The 21,760-nt window shown below is 43.6% G+C and overlaps 1 protein-coding gene across 2 annotated transcripts in view; it reads right to left on the bottom strand.

Moving 5' to 3' along the window:
- The window catches only part of jph2 (junctophilin 2), a 67,703-nt gene that overhangs the window by 14,411 nt on the left and 31,532 nt on the right, over nucleotides 1-21,760 (bottom strand). For both annotated transcript variants that reach the window (XM_066702710.1, XM_066702709.1), the window contains exons 3-4: nucleotides 10,791-10,909; nucleotides 4,822-5,840 (exon numbers count right to left, since the gene is read on the bottom strand). In XM_066702710.1, the coding sequence (XP_066558807.1) occupies nucleotides 4,822-5,840; nucleotides 10,791-10,909 (1,138 nt within the window). The remainder of the gene's footprint in view (nucleotides 1-4,821; nucleotides 5,841-10,790; nucleotides 10,910-21,760) is intronic.

Raw genomic sequence — 21,760 nt, 5'->3', positions numbered from 1 at the left:
GCTGATAGCCCAACTGTGGCCTTGCAGATTCTGGTTTGCAGACTTGATCGCCCTCCTCAACAGAGAGCCTTGGCAACTCCCAGTGAGAACTGGGTCTGTCAGATGCGGTAGTAGCCACTATTCAGTGGTGAGAGCTCCCTCTACGAGGTTGCAGTATTCCTACTGCTGGCGGATGTTTAGCACCTGGTGCCAAAACGGCGGTCAAGACCCAGTTAATTGCCCCATTGGGGTCATATTACAATTTTGACAGGAGCTGTTGGACCAGGGTAAGTCCCTGTCCACGCTTAAAATGTATCTGGGGGCCATCTCCGCATGTCATGTCCGCATTAATGGCGAGCCCCCTGGGTCTCATTTCCTGGCTATGCAGTTTCTGAAGGGAGCTCGATGGCTACGGCCTCCTCACACCCCTTCACTGCCTATATGGCACCTTGATGTAGTGCTGGATGCACTTTCCCATGCCCCATTTGAGCCACTGAACTCAGTATCACTTAAGACAATCACCTCTGAAAAACACGTGAGCGAGTTACATGCCCTGTACATACACCCATCGTGTGTCCGTTATGTGGGAGATGGCTCCAGGGTCATGGTACGGCCTAACCCTGCATTCCCCCCGAAAATGCTGTCTCCATTTCATGCCAACAGGCCTATTGAGTTGATGGCTTTCCATCCTCCTCCATTCTCTTCGGAGCAGGAGAGTTGGCTTCACCTGCTCTGCTCTGTGCGGGCCCTCAGCTGCTATTTGGACTAAGGACATTAGGTGCTCGGACCAACTGTTTGTGTCCTATGGAGTGTGAACACCTGGTGGCCCATTTGACTCGAGGCATTGCCACATCGTGGGCCCTTTTTCACGGCACCCACTTGGCAGACATCTGTGCGGCTGCAGATTGGGCTTTGCCGCTTACATTTGTCCAACAGGTTGGGTGTGACAGGACGGGTCCCTTCCATTGGAAACACGGTGTTGGCTTCAGTCGAGCTCCAGTAGCCTTCGGGCTCTGGCTCCCGATTTCCGTTCCCAGTCTGCCCGTTAGCACATCCTGGATGGAGCTATTTCAACCATGTCTTTCCCTTCCACTAGACCATGCCTTCCAGTCGAGCACCCACGCGAGCTGCTCCTGGACTTGCTGACAGCCCTGTCGATGTGTTCCCAGGGTCTGTCATGCGTTTGCCTTCCGAGGCCGCCCTGTATATAGTTTGTTCATTATTGCATTGTGTTGCAGTGGTGCATGCGTCTGGCCTGTACCCCGCTATGTATATACAGTGAGGGAAAAAAGTATTTGATCCCCTGCTGATTTTGTACGTTTGCCCACTGACAAAGAAATGATCAGTCTATAATTTTAATGGTAGGTGTATTTTAACAGTGAGAGACAGAATAACAACAAAAAAATCCAGAAAAACACATTTCAAAAAAGTTATGAATTGATTTGCATGTTAATGAGGGAAATAAGTATTTGACCCCTTTGACTTAGTACTTGGTGGCAAAACCCTTGTTGGCAATCACAGAGGTCAGATGTTTCTTGTAGTTGGCCACCAGGTTTGCACACATCTCAGGAGGGATTTTATCCCACTCCTCTTTGCAGATCCTCTCCAAGTCATTAAGGTTTCGAGGCTGACGTTTGGCAACTCGAACCTTCAGCTCCCTCCACAGATTTTCTATGGGATTAAGGTCTGGAGACTGGCTAGGCCACTCCAGGACCTTAATGTGCTTCTTCTTGAGCCACTCCTTTGTTGACTTGGCTGTGTGTTTTGGGTCATTGTCATGCTGGAATACCCATCCTTGACCCATTTTCAATGCCCTGGCTGAGGGGAAGGAGGTTCTCACCCAAGATTTGATGGTACATGGCCCCATCCATCGTCCCTTTGATGCAGTGCAGTTGTCCTGTCCCCTTAGCAGAAAAACACCCCCAAAGCATAATGTTTCCACCTCCATGTTTGACGGTGGGGATGGTGTTCTTGGGGTCATTCCTCCTCCTCCAAACACGACGAGTTGAGTTGATGCCAAAGAGCTCGATTTTGGTCTCATCTGACCACAACACTTTCACCCAGTTCTCCTCTGAATCATTCAGATGTTCATTGGCATACTTCAGACGGGCCTGTACATGAGCTTTCTTGAGCAGGGGGACCTTGCGGGCGCTGCAGGATTTCAGTCCTTCACGGTGTAGTGTGTTACCAATTGTTTTCTTGGTGACTATGGTCCCAGCTGCCTTGAGATCATTAACAAGATCCTCCCATTTAGTTCTGGGCTGATTCCTCACCGTTCTCATGATCATTGAAACTCCACGAGGTGAGATCTTGCATGGAGCCCCAGACCGAGGGAGACTGACAGTTATTTTGTGTTTCTTCCATTTGAGAATAATTGCACCAACTGTTGTCACCTTCTCACCAAGCTGCTTGGCGATGGTCTTGTAGCCCATTCCAGCCTTGTGTAGGTCTACAATCTTGTCCCTGACATCCTTTGACAGCTCTTTGGTCTTGGCCATGGTGGAGAGTTTGGAATCTGATTGATTGATTGCTTCTGTGGACAGGTGTCTTTTATACAGGTAACGAGCTGAGATTAGGAGCACTCCCTTTAAGAGAGTGCTCCTAATCTCAGCTCGTTACCTGTATAAAAGACACCTGGGAGCCAGAAATCTTGCTGATTCATAGGGGATCAAATACTTATTTCCCTCATTAACATGCAAATCAATTTATAACTTTTTTGAAATGTGTTTTTCTGGATTGTTTTGTTGTTATTCTGTGTCTCACTGTTAAAATACACCTACCATTAAAATTATAGACTGATCATTTCTTTGTCAGTGGGCAAACATACAAAATCAGCAGGGGATCAAATACTTTTTTCCTTCACTGTATATTATGTGTAAACAGCAGGTCTGTGGCTCCATCCTAGATCTAGTAGACTGGAGCATCACTGCTGCTGTTCCTAGCTGATAGTGCTTAAGCTGTTCTCAATGCCTTGCTGTGTATATAATTCCTTGGTCAGCAGTTCTGTGGCCCGCTCTGGCTGTGTGCCATAGAGCAAGAGACGGCTGCTGCTGTCCTCAGTGGTAAGCACTTGAGCTGGCTCTCATGCTCCGCTGTGTACATAGTTAATTTGTCAAAACAGCAGAGATAATGTTTGCCCTGCGTTAGCTGGGCTAATCAGCGGGCGTCAACTGCTCCTGTGTTCTGCGTGTGGTGCATGAGTTGGTTCCTTAGCCCCGTGGTGTATATAGTTGGTTTGTACGACATTTTAAGTTGTCAGCACAGTGGAGCTCTCCGCTCTGTACTGTTCAATTGAGTAGGATGCTCCTGTGCTGCGTAGAGGCAGCATGAATGTTCCTGCTGCCACGCTATACATAATTTTTCAGCTCGGCTACTCTGATTGACTTATGTATTATGTGTATTATGCTGATTTTCTATGGGTCTGTGGCCCCACTCCCATTGGATCAGGGGTCCATTGCCACAATAATGTGTGGAGGACGCACAAGTTGCTTGATTGCCCCGTGCCATATATTGTGCAAGGTCACACGGTAGTCCTAGCTCCCGGCAAAAGAGGACAAACCTATGCAGATGTCACCTTTTACACAAACAGGACCTGTTTGAGTGATGTGCGCAGGGGCCAATGGCAGCTTTGATAGAGTGACAATTCGTACGGGTTCCTACAGAAGTGCGCAGAAACCCCTCCCCCTTGGGCAGTGCTTCCTTTTTCAAATAACCAGGGTTGCATTTTTATTTGCTATGCAATCTAATATGCATTTATATTGAGTTGACAAACAACTGTTTACAATATGGATGGAAAATATAGTTGAAAAAGAAATGGAAGGAATGGTGCGGTCTATAAGGATCTATCTATAAGGATATGACAGTGGGCAGCTTCTTTCGCTTGCCTGACCAAGTTAAAAGGAAAATATAAATACTAAGATCAGACTTAAAAAACTGTGGACCACAAAAAATGAAGTGGAACCTAAAGGAAAACTTGCAAGTTTTCCTTTGGAACTCTGAGAAAAAATACTGAGCAGCGAAGACACTGACACTTTTGATGTATTATATTATATAATTTATACAGTACATGTAATATATGTATAGATGAGAGAGATAATGTATGTGAGTTATACACATTTCAGATAATAAATCTGAATATTAATATATAATGCATATGACGATATCCTATATTGTGATTTAATGTAATGTAGACGTTCTACTAAATGTGCTTAGCTTCCAGTTGAATTGTATTACACCACTTTTAGACTTGTAGAACTGAAGATACAGGCATTTGAAATGGGTAATATATAAATTCGATTCCCCACTGAACCATGGTGCTTAACCGACACCCATGCATTTTAAAATTATATTTTAAAATGTCGGCTGCAGCGGTTAAGAGTACTTTCAAAGACCATATTGAAGCGATTAGGTCAATATTAATAAGTTGTGATATAAATCCACAGCATACATCTGTAAACATACTTAATGTCATGTGTAACTGTACTGTTTTAGCCATTTTTTTTTCATTTGCGGCATGCATTTAGTTGCAAGTTTAAGTCTCCTTTCAAGCTACATATGTGAATGCAATTATACCTCCAGTTCAGAGAAAACGCATGACTAAATTTGAGGTGTCCCAGGGCCGTCCCCAGTAAGTGTGAAAAGGGTCATGGGTTCGCTACAATTCTCTCTAAAAGAAGCTTCAAATTTCAGCCTTTAAACCATCTAGAACATCCAGTGCAGAAGCTTTTATACCCAATAGAAACCAACCAATGCTGCACTAAATGTATTTGCTATACGCTTGCTATTGATACTTTGAATTTTTTATTTGAGTTTGAGCCTCATTTTTATTATATTAAAACAGACCTCTTCATAGGCTGATGCGTCCTTCACTTCCGAGCGGACTTTGACAATGGCTTTTGACCTGGCGTCTGCTTTGGAGTCTGTCTTTACGGCAGGTTTGGGGGCTGGCTTGTTGATAACCTTGAGCTCTGCCTTAATCACTGGTTTAGGTTCCTGTTTGGCGACTGTCTTGGGCTCAAGCTTAGCATTCAGTTTTGGTTCTGGTTTGGGCGGCGGCGGAGGCAGAGGGGCAGCAGATTCAGGCTTGGCTGGATGTTTGGACTCCACCTTGGGTGGTATCGTCCATTCTTCCCTCACTTCAGCACTTTGCTCGAGTTTAGTCTCAGCTGGCTGTTCTTGGCGTGGCTCGTTCGGCTCTGATCTGGACTCCCTGCTTCTGATGTCCACCCTGGGCTCGGGGGTGGTGGGTTTGGAAGGCACTTTGGCAGCGGGAATGGGCTCCCCCTCATCTGGAGGATAGATTACAGTGGTCCTCACTGGGTAGCTGTGGAAGCTCTGGTGAACATCGCCCTGCTTGGGCTCTGAAGAGTCCATCTTCTGGAGTGGTTTGATCTCCAGCTCGTAGTTGCTGTTTTGATCAGCCTTGCTGCTTTGCCGGCTGGAGTTGCGTGAGTGGCTGCGACTGTTGGGTGCCACCCTCTCCTCTCCTGGTAGGAGGAGCAAGTTGGAAGGAGTGTTTGGTCGACTGCCTGGTCTGCTGCTCGGCCGACTGCTTGACCTGCTCCCTCCACTTTTGCTGTTCTGGTCACCGTTCCAGCTGCCTGGGCTCAGGAGGTGGGGGTCCTCCTTACGGCTGCTCTGTTTGGATCGTTGTCCCTCATGGGGGGTCCCCGCTGGGCTGGGGGAGGGGGTACAGGCCGGACAGGAGCTCTGGCCCATGCTGTCCTTCTCATGAAGCTGAGGGCTCTCAGGGGGCGTGGGGGGTGGTTCTTCCGTAGATGGTGCTTCCTGTTCTGCATTATCCACATTCTCATTGCTCTCAATAATCTCCTGCAGCATCCTTCGCTTCAAGTATTCTGGACCTAGTGTGCAAAACCAGAGTGAGTTTAAAGTCAGGTTTCTTATCCCCCCCTCAAAAAAAGCTTAAATGTATTATATTTCGAATGAAACTATAGGTATAGAAAAAGACAGTTTAACAAGTAATTTGACAAGAGGCAATATTTCCTGCTAAAATGTCTTATTATGGCATGTATTTGCCAGGCATATTTTTCTTTTGTATGGATTACATTAGAGCACGTTTCATCAATATATAAACTTTTACCTTTTGAAAAATTCCAATTGCTTTTTTTCTTTTTTTTCTTTCATACTTTGTCCCAGCATTGACCCTGATACCAGCACTTGAGAGATGAAACATACAGTTTGAAGGAATGGAACATAGTTTTGGAACCTGATATTGTTTTGTTTTTCCATATCCCTGCCTTATATTCATATCTGAAATGCAGTATCTGTCTTTCTAATCCAGTATTCTTAAACATAACTCTGCACCAGCTCTTCTTATTGTATCTACAACCCCAAAATACATTCTATACTCTATTATATCTAAAGCACTGATTTTAAAATCCTGACTGCCTGTTTACTGAATGCGTGCAAGGAAACTTTATAGTTTGTGTTAGACGCATCATATTCTCCCACATTGAAACAGTAGAATGTGTGAACATCACCACTGAAGATGCACTGCATTCATTTCTTACCTACAATTCAAAATTTCTGACTCGAGATTCTCAGCATTTCAATCTGATGCTTCACAGACAGCTTTAGATTCTGCTCCATTTTCACTTTCACTATTGAAGCTGGATTCCAGTCAAATTGAAGTAAAGACGATAAAGGAGATGGTTTAGCCACTCCGGCCTTGGAACTCAGGGATAGTCTTGGGCATTATTTAAAGAATCACTGTTTTTTCAAAAATGCCACTGGTTTTTGTCTTAGACATTATTTGTTCAATTCACTGCAAATGTCTGATTTTGACCTATTTAATAGAAGAGTTCAGGTCAAAAATCCTTTAAAAAAAGGCGTAGTTCGATTGTCTTAGAAATGCTCTAATTTGCACACTACGGGGAACTCAATCAAAATTTTCTGGGGGAGGGCTCCCAGATGTCCCACCCAGGCCTCACGACTTTGGCGCTCGCACAAGCACCTTTGCCACTCATGAGCCCCTTCTAAATGAAAATCCTGTATCTGCCCAAAATACTTGATAATTATATAATTATCTAGGTTTTTAAAGTCATATTATCACCTATGGATATTGTGTCGCCTTTGATATGAAACACAGAATACAGTTTTTTCACTTTCCTACACAATGGTCTTTTCTGTTTCTTTTTTTGTTATTATAATAGTACTATTAATTGCACGGCTGACTTTGATGGTACCCTAGGCAAGATTTTGGATTGGCAACCTCAAATACCAGCTGTAAGTAAAGGCGTGTAATGAGATTTATTATGAGAGTAAATGGTACTGAGGAGGGTCTAGGGGTATTCAACTGCAACTACATCAATTATCATATTTATATTAATTCAAAAGTAGGAAATATTATGTATAAAATCAAGTAAAAAAATTATAATAATCTCAACCCCTGCTGTACCATATCTATACATTTTACAATGCTTTTTGATTAACATTTTTGATTAAATCAAATACTATTGCTCTTTACAGTTATTCTCATTGCCGAAATATTCACTCATTACTGCAACCTGCTTATCATTACCGAAATACCTTAACTGCACCTTCAGTTAAGCTTTCCATAATATAGACCAACGCTATGAGTTCAGCTGTTGTAGGAACTCAACACATGTGGTAAGGTAAGTAATTAAACATGAATTATGTCAAATGTTACAATCGCATTCTTGAGGTATATTTCAGTAATGAGAAAATCTTCAAAAAAAAAAAAAATAATAATGTGAAGAATTTTGTTTGTCCATTACTATAGCCAGCTTTCTACTTTTTATCATAGCAAATAAAAAACATATGAAAAAATATCAAATTTTCCACTCCTGTGCTTGTGAAATGTTATTGCGGTATTGAGAAATTTCAATCACTTGGTATAAAAAAGTTATTAAGTTATTATTAAAATGTATAATAATAAGTAAATAGTCTTTGAAATCAACATTTATAATGACTTTAGGCCCTACTAAGCATACTCAAAAACAAATGTTGGTCAATATCTTTTTTAAACACTCAAAGAAGATCACTCTGAAAATGAGAACTTTGTGAGAATCAGCTGAATACTGAAGTTTGAGTGCTTCAAGAAAATTATGTATATTTTAAATGGCCATACTTTGTTTTAAATTTTAGATGTCTACTCTAATTTTAAGAATGCATACGCCATCAATTCAATGCAGAGCTTTCTTAATTACAACCTTCATAAGGGGCCTTACACTTGGATTAGTCCTGTCCTTAATGTATTTATGTATTTGGCCTTACAATGACTGTTCTGTGAGGCCTTCTACTCAGACTGTGCTCTGTCATTGGCCCCTGCCTGTCCTTCTACTGTCAGCTGCAGAGGCTTTGAACAGCTTCCCATCTGTGCCTGGCGGAAGACTGCCCAATATTTCTGGAACTGCAAAGAGCTCCCCCCTGCATGTCTAAAGATGCATCCGATGCACTGTGGTGACGAAGGAACCCAGTCTTAGGGCTTCTTGAAGAGGATTGCTAGGAATCCTTATCTCGGTCATATGACCCTCACCCCTCACCCTAGCAAAAGCATCCCTTATTTTAGGCACAATTTTGTGACCCCTGAAGTGAGCTAAAATAAGATGACTGTGAAAGTGGCGGAGAGATTCGAAACTGTGTAGATCCTGACCATCAGAAAAAATACGCCCACTTTTAGGAACAGAATTCAGCTCATCTACTCAGCTCCTTGATCCCAGGATCATTCACCCTTTGCCCTGTCCATCACTGTCTATAAACATTCCAATATTACAAATTTGTGTGTGTGGATTTTAACTATTGTACCAATGCACTGGAGCATGCATCTAATTTGTATGGATTTATCGACAGGGTTATACAGTGAGGGAAAAAAGTATTTGATCCCCTGCTGATTTTGTACGTTTGCCCACTGACAAAGAAATGATCAGTCTATAATTTTAATGGTAGGTGTATTTTAACAGTGAGAGACAGAATAACAACAAAAAAATCCAGAAAAACACATTTCAAAAAAGTTATGAATTGATTTGCATGTTAATGAGGGAAATAAGTATTTGACCCCTTCGACTTAGTACGTGGTGGCAAAACCCTTGTTGGCAATCACAGAGGTCAGACGTTTCTTGTAGTTGGCCACCAGGTTTGCACACATCTCAGGAGGGATTTTGTCCCACTCCTCTTTGCAGATCCTCTCCAAGTCATTAAGGTTTCGAGGCTGACGTTTGGCAACTCGAACCTTCAGCTCCCTCCACAGATTTTCTATGGGATTAAGGTCTGGAGACTGGCTAGGCTACTCCAGGACTTTAATGTGCTTCTTCTTGAGCCACTCCTTTGTTGCCTTACCCATCCTTGACCCATTTTCAATGCCCTGGCTGAGGGAAGGAGGTTCTCACCCAAGATTTGATGGTACATGGCCCCGTCCATCGTCCCTTTGATGCGGTGCAGCTGTCCTGTCCCCTTAGCAGAAAAACACCCCCAAAGCATAATGTTTCCACCTCCATGTTTGACGGTGGGGATGGTGTTCTTAGGGTCATTCCTCCTCCTCCAAACACGGCGAATTGAGTTGATGCCAAAGACCTCGATTTTGGTCTCATCTGACCACAACACTTTCACCCAGTTCTCCTCTGAATCATTCAGATGTTCATTGGCATACTTCAGACGGGCCTGTACATGTGCTTTCTTGAGCAGGGGGACCTTGCGGGCGCTGCAGGATTTCAGTCCTTCACGGCGTAGTGTGTTACCAATTGTTTTCTTGGTGACTATGGTCCCAGCTGCCTTGAGATCATTAACAAGATCCTCCCGTGTAGTTCTGGGCTGATTCCTCACCGTTCTCATGATCATTGAAACTCCACGAGGTGAGATCTTGCATGGAGCCCCAGACCGAGGGAGACTGACAGTTATTTTGTGTTTCTTCCATTTGAGAATAATCGCACCAACTGTTGTCACCTTCTCACCATGCTGCTTGGCGATGGTCTTGTAGCCCATTCCAGCCTTGTGTAGGTCTACAATCTTGTCCCTGACATCCTTTGATAGCTCTTTGGTCTTGGCCATGGTGGAGAGTTTGGAATCTGATTGATTGATTGCTTCTGTGGACAGGTATCTTTTATACAGGTAACGAGCTGAGATTAGGAGCACTCCCTTTAAGAGAGTGCTCCTAATCTCAGCTCGTTACCTGTATAAAAGACACCTGGGAGCCAGAAATCTTGCTGATTGATAGGGTATCAAATACTTATTTCCCTCATTAACATGAAAATCAATTTATAACTTTTTTGAAATGTGTTTTTCTGGATTGTTTTGTTGTTATTCTGTGTCTCACTGTTAAAATACACCTACCATTAAAATTATAGACTGATCATTTCTTTGTCAGTGGGCAAACATACAAAATCAGCAGGGGATCAAATACTTTTTTCCCTCACTGTAGATGGTTGGGAACTATGAATCTGTGATAACTGAATACATAACGGTGTAGCAAAATTGAGCATCCAAAATTATTATTTTATATCTTGTCATGTCATGGTTGGAATATTTTAACTCTGTTGACAGTAAACTACCCCTGACTATACAGTGACTCTGATTTGCAATTTATACATTTGTGTGGTTCTGTAGGATTTACAGAGCTCTCAAAAACAACATTACAGTCCAATTTCTCCACTGTCCTGCTGTAATAAGATTCCTCTACAGAACTGTCTGCAGCACAAGGTCAAATTGGTTATTGAGGGGTTGGGGATACCTGCTTTTTGTGCTTGCCATTTTGTCTCTATGTGGTGTGTAATACATATTGCATTGCCAAGACTTGCTCATTGTTAGAGGCAGCAGTGCCCACACAGATTGTATACCTGGCTGGTAGAAGGATGGTGAGAGCTCCCTGGCAACCACCCTAGCGATGCTGGACTCGTTGTTGGCTGCTTGAGAGGCCTGGTCAGCTGCTTCAGACTTGGCTTTGGCGTGAGTGGTCCTGCAGGGGGGGGACAGGGCAAGGGAGTATTTAAGCACCTGAAAATTTTAACTCTGGTCAACAACTGAATTTAAAACCCAAACATGAGGTAAAAATGTATGCAAAATTACATTCAATGTGTACTTTTTATTTTGTTTTTTTTCTGTAAATGGTAATCCCAATGCAAACCAAAATAAAAAGGGAACGTTTATCATCCCTTGTCCTGGAGAGCCCAGATCAACTTGTATGTGGCACCCTAAATTACCAATTTAGTAATAAAAATAATAATACTGGGACCCCATTAGTCATTGACTGATTTTAGAGAAAATCACTTGTTTAATTAAATCTGGTTCTTGAGGGCTGAAGGATAGTCAGATCTTTGTTTCTGGTGTCAAAACAGCTGCTTAACTGATTCATATGAAATTATGGATGACCTTTTGAAACTTCAGAATCAGGGTTGGATGAGTTTACCTTATAGAACCCAGCACCACCCTCTCAAACGTTTAATGAATCAAGCTGCTTGTCTGAGCTTTCCAAGCTGATGTGGATAGAAGTCTGGGCTGCATGAGGACAGACACATGTGGTGTGTACCTTTCTATGAGTAGACATAAACATCTAGTGAATTATCCCCGAATTTGGCTAGAATACAGAAGTATCTAACAGTGGAATGTTTTACAATAACACTGCATTGTCTTGTCCACTGCCATTGATAAAAAAAGGGATGAATAAGAACAGAGCACCAAATCTAGGTCACCAAGTCTGGACTGATAAATACAAAGGATAAAATGCATTTGATTCAGTATGCTTTAGGTTTTTATTAAGATAGCGAGTATAATTTATTTTTCATTATTGGCAGGCACCATTCACCAGGGTGATTTAGTTTACACGAGCATTACAAAAGTGCAGTAATACAAATCAATACAAAAATATTTGTATTAGCATTACAAATGTGCAGCAATATACACTCACCTAAAGGATTATTAGGAACACCATACTAATACTGTGTTTGACCCCCTTTCGCCTTCAGAACTGCCTTAATTCTACGTGGCATTGATTCAACAAGGTGCTGAAAGCATTCTTTAGAAATGTTGGCCCATATTGATAGGATATCATCTTGCAGTTGATGGAGATTTGTGGGATGTACATTCAGGGCACGAAGCTCCCGTTCCACAACATCCCAAAGATGCTCTATTGGGTTGAGATCTGGTGACTGTGGGGGCCAGTTTAGTACAGTGAACTCATTGTCATGTTCAAGAAACCAATTTGAAATGATTCGACCTTTGTGACATGGTGCATTATCCTGCTGGAAGTAGCCATCAGAGGATGGGTACATGGTGGTCATAAAGGGATGGACATGGTCAGAAACAATGCTCAGGTAGGCCGTGGCATTTAAACGATGCCCAATTGGCACTAAGGGGCCTAAAGTGTGCCAAGAAAACATCCCCCACACCATTACACCACCACCACCAGCCTTCACAGTGGTAACAAGGCATGATGGATCCATGTTCTCATTCTGTTTCTGACTCTACCATCTGAATGTCTCAACAGAAATCGAGACTCATCAGACCAGGCAACATTTTTCCAGTCTTCAACTGTCCAATTTTGGTGAGCTTGTGCAAATTGTAGCCTCTTTTTCCTATTTGTAGTGGAGATGAGTGGTACCCGGTGGGGTCTTCTGCTGTTGTAGCCCATCCGCCTCAAGGTTGTACGTGTTGTGGCTTCACAAATGCTTTGCTGCATACCTCGGTTGTAACGAGTTGTTATTTCAGTCAAAGTTGCTCTTCTATCAGCTTGAATCAGTCGGCCCATTCTCCTCTGACCTCTAGCATCAACAAGGCATTTTCGCCCACAGGACTGCCGCATACTGGATGTTTTTCCCTTTTCACACCATTCTTTGTAAACCCTAGAAATGGTTGTGCGTGAAAATCCCGGTAACTGAGCAGATTGTGAAATACTCATACCTGCCCGTTTGGCACCAAAAACCATGCCACGCTCAAAATTGCTCAAATCACCTTTCTTTCCCATTCGACATTCAGTTTGGAGTTCAGGAGATTGTCTTGACCAGGACCACACCCCTAAATGCATTGAAGCAACTGCCATGTGATTGGTTGGTTAGATAATTGCATTAATGAGAAATTGAACAGGTGTTCCTAATAATCCTTTAGGTGAGTGTATGTATATATATATATATAATTTACTGGAGTGAAATGTTATCTGAGTAGAATGAACAATTATAAGGTGATTAATAAGGCTTTTACACAGTTCTCTTAAGTAACAGGTTTGCAACACTACTACTAGCCTACTACTACTACTAATACCTCTACTACTAATAATTATAAAAGCCTTATTAATCACATTATAATTGTTCGTTCTACTCTGATACCGTTTAACTCCAGTAAATTATATATATATATATATATATATATATATATATATATATATACATATACAATTAAATGTATAGTGCCTTGCAAAAGTATTCACCCCCTTGGCATTTTTCCTGTTTTATTGCATTACAACCTGTAATTGAAATTGATTTTTATTTGGATTTCATGTAATGGACATACACAAAATATTCCAAATTGGTGAAGTGAAATGAAAAAGATTACTTATCATCTTAATTTTGGCACTGATCACCCTCCATAGTTGTGTCACAGATCCCCACAACACAGTATTTCAGATCAGTTGTGAAGTGTGTGACCCACTGTACTTAAGCGATTGTGTAGTGTGCACTCCTTCACGACACAAAATACATTAATTCAGTTCAAAATAGTTAAGTGTGAGCTGCCCATCGTTATCAAAATCATGTCGGATTGTAGAAATCGTGTAGTGTAACCCCAGCTTTAGTCCTTACCACTTTTATCCAGATTTCAAAACATATGTAAACACAACCAGAGTAAAGATGATTTACAGATAGAAGTCTATTTCAATTTCAAACTCAGAAGTAAAAAAACTATTGCAGGAATGTGGATTTTTGCTGTTTGCTCTTTAAAACATTACAAACTGCATAAGCTCATATTTCCACATTTATATCCTGGGGGTGGGAATCAACACAAGTAAATCCTCAGCATTGGCACAGTCAGTGAGGTTCACTGCAGAGTAATACTTCTGAACCCTGATGACACAGATTGAATTCAGGCCTGTAGACTCTTAGAGCAAAGCAATGACAAAAGACTTAAATTACACACTGAATGTTCCAAGTAGGTGAGTAAAAAATGCCTCTCTTTGACCTTTCCAACAATACCTTTGCAGCAATACCTCTTTAGGAAGACAAGCAAACTCACTATACATCACTCAAGTTCACTTGACAAAATCCCTCACTCAAGAAACCACAAGGTCATCTACTCTTCAATTTAGTTTGATTTGTTTTGTTAATTTAGGGGCCCTGTGCATCTTTCCAGAACTGCAGGACAAAATGTACATTTATAAGACGCAGGTGTACCACACTATACACAAGTTCTTCATAGATACACATGTATTAAATTAAATTTAAAATTACATTTTAAAAATCATGCAAATATCAGACATTAGCAAACCTCCAAACTTCAATAGATAGATGGCATAGTGCCACAGTCAGAATACTGAGGACTATGCCATCTAGGGGTTTAGTATTGAGGGACTAGGACCTCCGTTGTTCCCCAATCAGTTTCCTTTCTTTGTAGCAGGTTCTTTTGAATCTCCAAGTTCTCAGCACACAAGCCACAAACAGAGGTAAGTTTATAACTGTGCTTTAATCAAACTTTAAATTTGTTAGTGTGATCCCATGTATGGCTAGACCAAAGGGGCCGAGTTATCTACTAGTGTATATAAATAGAATTTAAATAAGGTTAGCTTTTAGTCCCCAAATCACCAAAAAAACATACAATAAAGGTTTAAAAGTAAAACACATAAAGAAAACAGTCCAACTCCTCACGTGTACAAACGTGAAATTAGCTAAAACCCAGCCCCAGCAGTCTGCTCTGATTTCCCCTAAAAGTCAAACAGTTTGGTGGCATCTGTGATCCGTCCCCTCTCTCCCCAGGCACACTCGTGGTCCTGGCGCTGCACTCTCCACCTTCCCACCTTTTAAGACAGAGAGAGAAAATACCCAAGTGTGACGCTTTTTAAACAGGGCACACACCAACTCCCCTGAAAACTGATACTCTTATGTTGTAAGTCGCCCTGGATAAGGGCATCTGCCAAGAAATAAAAATAATAATAATAATAATAATAATAATAATAATAATAATAATACTCGCCAAGTCTGCTTCTTGGATAATGCAGTCTCTCTTGGGGCAGCACTTCTCTCCACTCTCTTACTGCCAGAGAGGATGCTGTTGAACTGCGGCTCGGGATCCACACACAAAGCGTTCCCGCATTAACAATAAAAAGGATCACACTATGCACCATTTTTTCCAAAATCAAATGCATAAATGCATAATGCTCAGGAGCCAGCTCGAGTGCCCTCTGCTGAGGACAGCAGCATCGGTCCCCTGCTCCATGGCGAACAGTCAGACCTGCTGACCAAGGAACTATATACACAGCAAGGCAGCAAGAACAGCCTGAGCACCATCAGCTGCAAAACAGCAGCAGTGGCTCTCCAGTCTACTACAGCACTAGGTCAGGCGACAGTCCTGCTGTCTTATACATACATTGCATCCGGAAAGTATTCACAGCGCTTCACTTTTTCCACATTTTGTTATATTACAGCCTTATTCCAAAATTGATTAAATTCATTATTTTCCTCAAAATTCTACTAACAATACCCCATAATGACAACGTGAAAGAAGTTTGTTTGAAATCTTTGCAAATTTATTAAAAATAAAAAACAAAAAAAGCACATGTACATAAGTATTCACAGCCTTTGCCATGACAATCAAAATTGAGCTCAGGTGCATCCTGTTTCCACTGATCATCCTTGAGATGTTACTACAACTTGATTGGAGTCCACCTGTGGTAAATTCAGTTGATTGGACATGATTTGGAAAGGCACACACCTGTCTATATAAGGTCCCACAGTTAACAGTGCATGCCAGAGAACAAACCAAGCCATGAAGTCCAAGGAATTGTCGGTAGACCTCCGAGACAGGATTGTATCGAGGCACAGATCTGGGGAAGGGTACAGAAACATTTCTGCAGCATTGAAGGCCCCAATGAGCACAGTAGCCTCCATCATCCATAAAAGGAAGAAGTGATCGGGGGAGAAGGGCCTTAGTCAGGGAGGTGACCAAGAACCCGATGGTCACTCTGACAGAGCTCCAGCGTGTCTCTGTGGAGAGAGGAGAACCTTCCAGAAGAACAACCATCTCTGCAGCACTCCACCAATCAGGCCTGTATGGTAGAGTGGCCAGACGGAAGCCACTCCTCAGTCAAAGGCACATGACAGCCCGCCTGGAGTTTGCCAAAAGGCACCTGAAGGACTCTCAGACCATGAGAAACAAAATTCTCTGGTCTGATGAAACAAAGATTGAACTCATGTCAGGAGGAAACCAGGCACCGCTCATCACCTGGCCAATACCATCCCTACAGTGAAGCATGGTGGTGGAATGTTTTTCAGCGGCATGAAATGGGAGACTAGTCAGGATCAAGGGAAAGATGAATGCACTAATGTACAGAGACATCCTTGATGAAAACCTGCTCCAGAGCGCTCTGGACCTCAGACGGGGGTGAAGGTTCATCTTCCAACAGGACAACGACCCTAAGCACACAGCCAAGATAACAAAGGATTGGCTACAGGACAACTCTGTGAATGTTCTTGAGTGGCCCAGCCAGAGCCCAGACTTGAACCCGATTGAACATCTCTGGAGAGATCTGAAAATGGCCTGCAAAGAAGAATGGGAGAAACTGCCCAAAAAAAGGTGTGCCAAGCTTGTAGAATCATACTCAAAAAGACTTGAGGCTGTAATTGGTGCCAAAGGTGCTTCAACAAAGTATTGAGCAAAGGCTGTACATGTGCTTTTTTTTTAATACATTTGCAAAGATTTCAAACAAACTACTTTCACGTTGTCATTATGGGGTATTGTTTGTAGAATTTTTAGGAAAATAATTCATTTAATCAATTTTGGAATAAGGCTGTAACATAACAAAATGTGGAAAAAGTGAAGCGCTGTGAATACTTTCCGGATACACTGTAGTATATACAGCAGGGTACAGGCAAGATGCATGCATCACCGCAACACAATGTAATAATAAACTAACTATATACAGGGCAGCCTTGTAAGGCAACTTACCTGAAGGACGCGTGACAGACCCTGGGAACACATCAACAGGGCAGTCATCAAGTCTAGGAGCAGCTCGCATGGGTGCTCGACTGGAAGGCATAGTCCAGCAGGAAGAGAAACATGGTTCAAAATAGCTCCATGTAGGATGTGCTAACTGGGGCAGACTGGGAATAGAGATCAGGAGCCAGAGCCCATAGGCTACTGGGGCTCGACTGAAGCCAACACCAGGTTCCCAATGGAAGGGACTGGTCCTGTCACGTCCAACCTGTAGAACCGGACAAATGTAAGCAGTGAAGCTCAAGCTGCAGCCACATAAATGTCTGCCAAGAGGGCGCCCTGGAAAAGGGCCCACAATGTGGCAATGCCTTGAGCTGAGTGGGGCACCAGGTGTCCAGGCACCAGGGTCCCAGTGGACTCGTAGGCCATGGTGATAGTGTCCACAATCCAATGCGAGAGGCTCTGCTTTGAAAGCACTGTGTCCATGCTCCATAGGATACAAACAGTTGGTCCGAGAACTGAATGTCCTTTGTGCGTTCCAAATAGCACTTGAGGGCCCGCACAGGGCAGAGCAGGTGAAGTTGACTCTCCTGCTCTGAAGAGAAGCAAGGAGGATGAAAAGCCATCAACTCAATAGGCCTGTTGACATTAAATGGAGACAGCACTTTTGGAAGGAATGCAGGGTTAGGTTGTAGCCGATGGCTGAGAGGTGACTGCCAGTTAAAACACAGATTCAGATCAGCTGACTGCAGTGGCTTGGGAAAGTGCATCCAGCACTACATCAAAGCTCTATGCAGGCAGTGAAGGGGCAAGGGGAGGTCGCAGCCTACGAGCTCCCTTTAAAAACTGTGCAGCCAGGAAATGAGACCCAGGGGGATTTCTATCAATCCGAATATGAGGTGTAGATGGCCGCCATATACACTCTGAGTGTGGACAGGGACTTGGCCCGGTCCAACAGCTCTTGTAAGAATTGTAATATGACCCCCATGGGGCAATTAACTGGGTCATGACCCCCCGTCTTGGCACCAGGTGTGAAATGTCCACCAGTACTGCAACCTCGTAGAGGGAGCTCTAGCCGACTGAATAGTGGCTACTACCGTGTCTGACAGAACCCAGGCTATCAAGCAATCCCGCTCAGGGGCCAGTCCCAGAGCTGAAGCAGGCCTGGGTTGGGGTGCCAGAGCATACCCTGCACCTGGGACAAGTCCGCTCGCACTGGTAGCTGCCAAGGCTCTCCGTTTAGGAGGGAAATCAGGTCTGCGAGCCAGAGTCTGCGAGGTCAGCGGGGCACTATTAGCAGAACTGTCACTCATTCTTGCCTGATCTTCTCCAGGTGGGAATGCATAGAGGAGTCAGCGTGGCCACGTGAGTGCTAACGTATTGATCCCTAGGGTTCCTGAGCAGTAGTGGACAGAACCATAGTGGACAGTAGGTGAACTCTACAAAGAGATCCACTTCTGCTCTGCTCTTCTCTCGCTTGACCTGAAGGCCCAATTCAGAGAGACGTCCGAGAATCAGATTGTGTGGCTCTGAACCTGCTCCCTGGAGTGAGAACAGACCAACCAGTCGTCTAGATAAATGAGGATGCTGACTACCTGGCCACAGTAGGCAGTTATGTGTGGGGCTAGCGACAGGCAGAAGCGGAGAACAAACAACTTGAATGCTCAGCCCTGGAAGACGAAGCAGAGAAAATTCCTGTGTGCCTGTGCAATGGGGATGTGAAAGTAGCCATCTTTTAGATCCACAGTGGTGAACCAGTCACCAGGCTTGATGGCCTGGCACATTGTGTACAGGTGTAGCATCTTGAAGCACAACACCTTGAGATGGCTATACAGGAGCCTCAGATCCAAGATGGGGCGGAAACTGCCAGCTTTCTTGGGCACTAGGAAGTATGGGGAATAGAATCCCTCGTGCTGCTCCAGAGGGGGCACTTCATGGATTGCTTGCTTCTCCAGGAGAGCGGCGATTTTGACGTGAAGCACCGCACACTGCAACGGGTCCCTTACTCACGTCCACACCACCACTGATATAATTTGGAGCACCCAGGGGTGGGCCAGAGGCTGTGGTGCCGATTGCGGTGGCATCTGGTGTTGGACAAGGGCTCCGGGCACGCCCAAACGGGGCCGGAAGCCGTGGTCTGGACCTCCCCACTGCAGACGGGCAAGGTGCGGTGACCGCAAGCGGGGTTGAGAGGAGAAGGGGGGTCTCTCCATCTCACCGAGCACACACTTGCACATTGCCAGAAGTCGGTCAGTGTGAGCACCAGGGGGCACACAGAAACTGGGACGCCACCATGATAAGTGGAGCGCCTAGTAGGACTGTAAGTGCATCTCCACCAGGCAACACTATTGGACATAGGGGGCACTGCAACACCAAACCGCATGCAACCTTGCTACTGCTGGACAGAACACTGTATCTAGACACCAGAGAGTGGGATACAAGCACCATGTAGGTCCGTAGGCTTCACCACACTGTGTGTGCTGGGGTTTCCGGGGACACCGGGTGACGCGGGTCTGGGGTCTGGGGGGCCAAGGTCGCACACACCCACAATGAAGCATAGCAGAGCTCGATCCCAGCAAGCTGAGAGAGCAAGACCTCCTACAGCTGCAGCCGCAGTCGGCAGAGGAGCCCCTCAAGCGGGCGAGGTCTCTTACTATTTTTAAAACTGTCTATGTGAAACCGAAAATGAACTATGGTTATGCGGACGGAATAGAACACAAATTATTTAATAATAACTAATAACACACACAAAACAGGCACTGTAGCGATAAAACGGTGGTGAACGACACTATGGAGTGAAGCCAGCCAACCGAAATATGCAGTGTGTAATAAATGGTCTAATGCACAAACACACAGATACAGTTTTCAATCTCGGGTCCAGCGAAGAGGCAAAAGAAGAAGATCCTGTGCAGATCTCACCTTTTATACAAACAGGAAGTAGTAAGGGACCTGTTTGAGTGACAGGCACAGGGGCCAATGGCAGCTTTGATAGAGTGGCGTTTCGATCGGGTTCCTATGGAAGTGCATAGAAACCCCTCCCCCTTGGGCAGTGCTTCCGACTTGAAAAAATCCACAAAGTGAGTAAAAATAAATAAATACATACAAAATAAAACTCGGGAAACTCCATAACTGCAATCAGACTCCCTCCCGAGGAACTTCATCAGATTTAAAATGTTTCATTTATCAAACCAATTTTCAGATTAACAGCATATTATATTTGCATTTAACTCATTTTCATGTTCATTCTCGCCTTTATGAAACCCAACCCTATGAGATTGTCCACAAACACAGAGAGCGATGTGTCACAATGACAGAAATGGGAAACTAGGCGAGGAATGTGTCTTTGCCGCCACAGAATCCTATTTCCACCACAGGACCCTGTTTCCGCCACGCGTTTTCTAAAGGTCGCTGCTGTTTCTCTGGGATATGTCGGGTGTTGTTTTCAATGCCGCTGTCATTTTTCAGATGTTTCCACCCCTTTCTCTCCACTGGTTGCTGACGGTTTTTCAAAGTTACCACTCCCTCTCTCTCCTGGTTGCAGCAACGCCTTCTTCTGAACGCTGCTGACGTGTTTCAAATGTTACCACCCCTTTCTCTTCTGTGATTGCTGCAACATCCTGTTAACGAGTTTGTTTTGCTTTTGCACTTCTCGGCTTCCGTACAACCCCATTAATTCAGATATATTTCTGGCCCCGTTTAGCATGACATACATTTAGCAGGAATGGTACTGCAACAAATGGAGGTATGCCCATGGTATACACAGGTTCAGAACTCAATGTCTAAAGAAAGTCACAGTCCTTTCACTTAAAGAAGTATTACATTGATACCAAAAGTGAATTATGTTGCAGATATTTGACCTTCCAAGTGGAACATAGTGTAGTGCTGAGGGGGTTGAATCACACCCCAATGTCTATTGCTCTAACTGTGAAGTTTACCAAAGACTCCAGATCCAATGGCAATGCAGAAATTGTGGACTACATTCTCCCTGCGCTCACTCTAAAGCTGTGCATGTTACAATATCAATAATGTAGTAATTTGAACTTAATTAAAATATGTAAGCAGAAAATTTGAAAGGCGTTGTGTGAAAGATCTCATGTTATTTTGTACTAGTACCGTGTATATCCTGAAAAGGCACACATACAGCTATAGTCGAAAGTGTGCACACCCTTCATTTGAAGGTATTCTGGGAGACATTTTGTTTAATCAACTTGCTTCCTTAAACCATGCTTATTTTATCAGTGATCTCTCCAATGTGGTTGTTCACTGAAAATAATCCAGTTAGAGTTAAGACTAAGTGTATCATCTTTGGACTGCAGCTCCACAGAAATCAGTTTAGAGGGTTTATACAGCCTGTCTTATGAGAAATGGCAAAAGTGCTGGGAGGTAACAAAAGCAACCCACACCCAGAAAGGGCTGCTAAAGGATGCCATTCACCCATTATGAAACAACGGTGGGTGTAAAATGCACCTTATGTTAAGGGCAAGCTTGGAATGTCAGGCAGCCACCATTGTAATGAGGTTAGAGAATTATAAATATATTCTGCCTATTCAGTATTCAAATGAGTGTTAGTTAATGCTCCCTCTTGACATTCAGTATTTTGAGTTGCTCCTCGCCAGCCGAGGAATGAGAGTGTACCAGGAGGCCAGTACACTGGGTGTAAATGACGCACAGAGGC

The sequence above is a fragment of the Amia ocellicauda genome, chromosome 4, assembly GCF_036373705.1.
Source record: "Amia ocellicauda isolate fAmiCal2 chromosome 4, fAmiCal2.hap1, whole genome shotgun sequence".
In the NCBI taxonomy this organism is placed as follows: Eukaryota; Metazoa; Chordata; class Actinopteri; order Amiiformes; family Amiidae; genus Amia; species Amia ocellicauda.
This window is presented reverse-complemented; position numbering and strand designations above follow the sequence as displayed.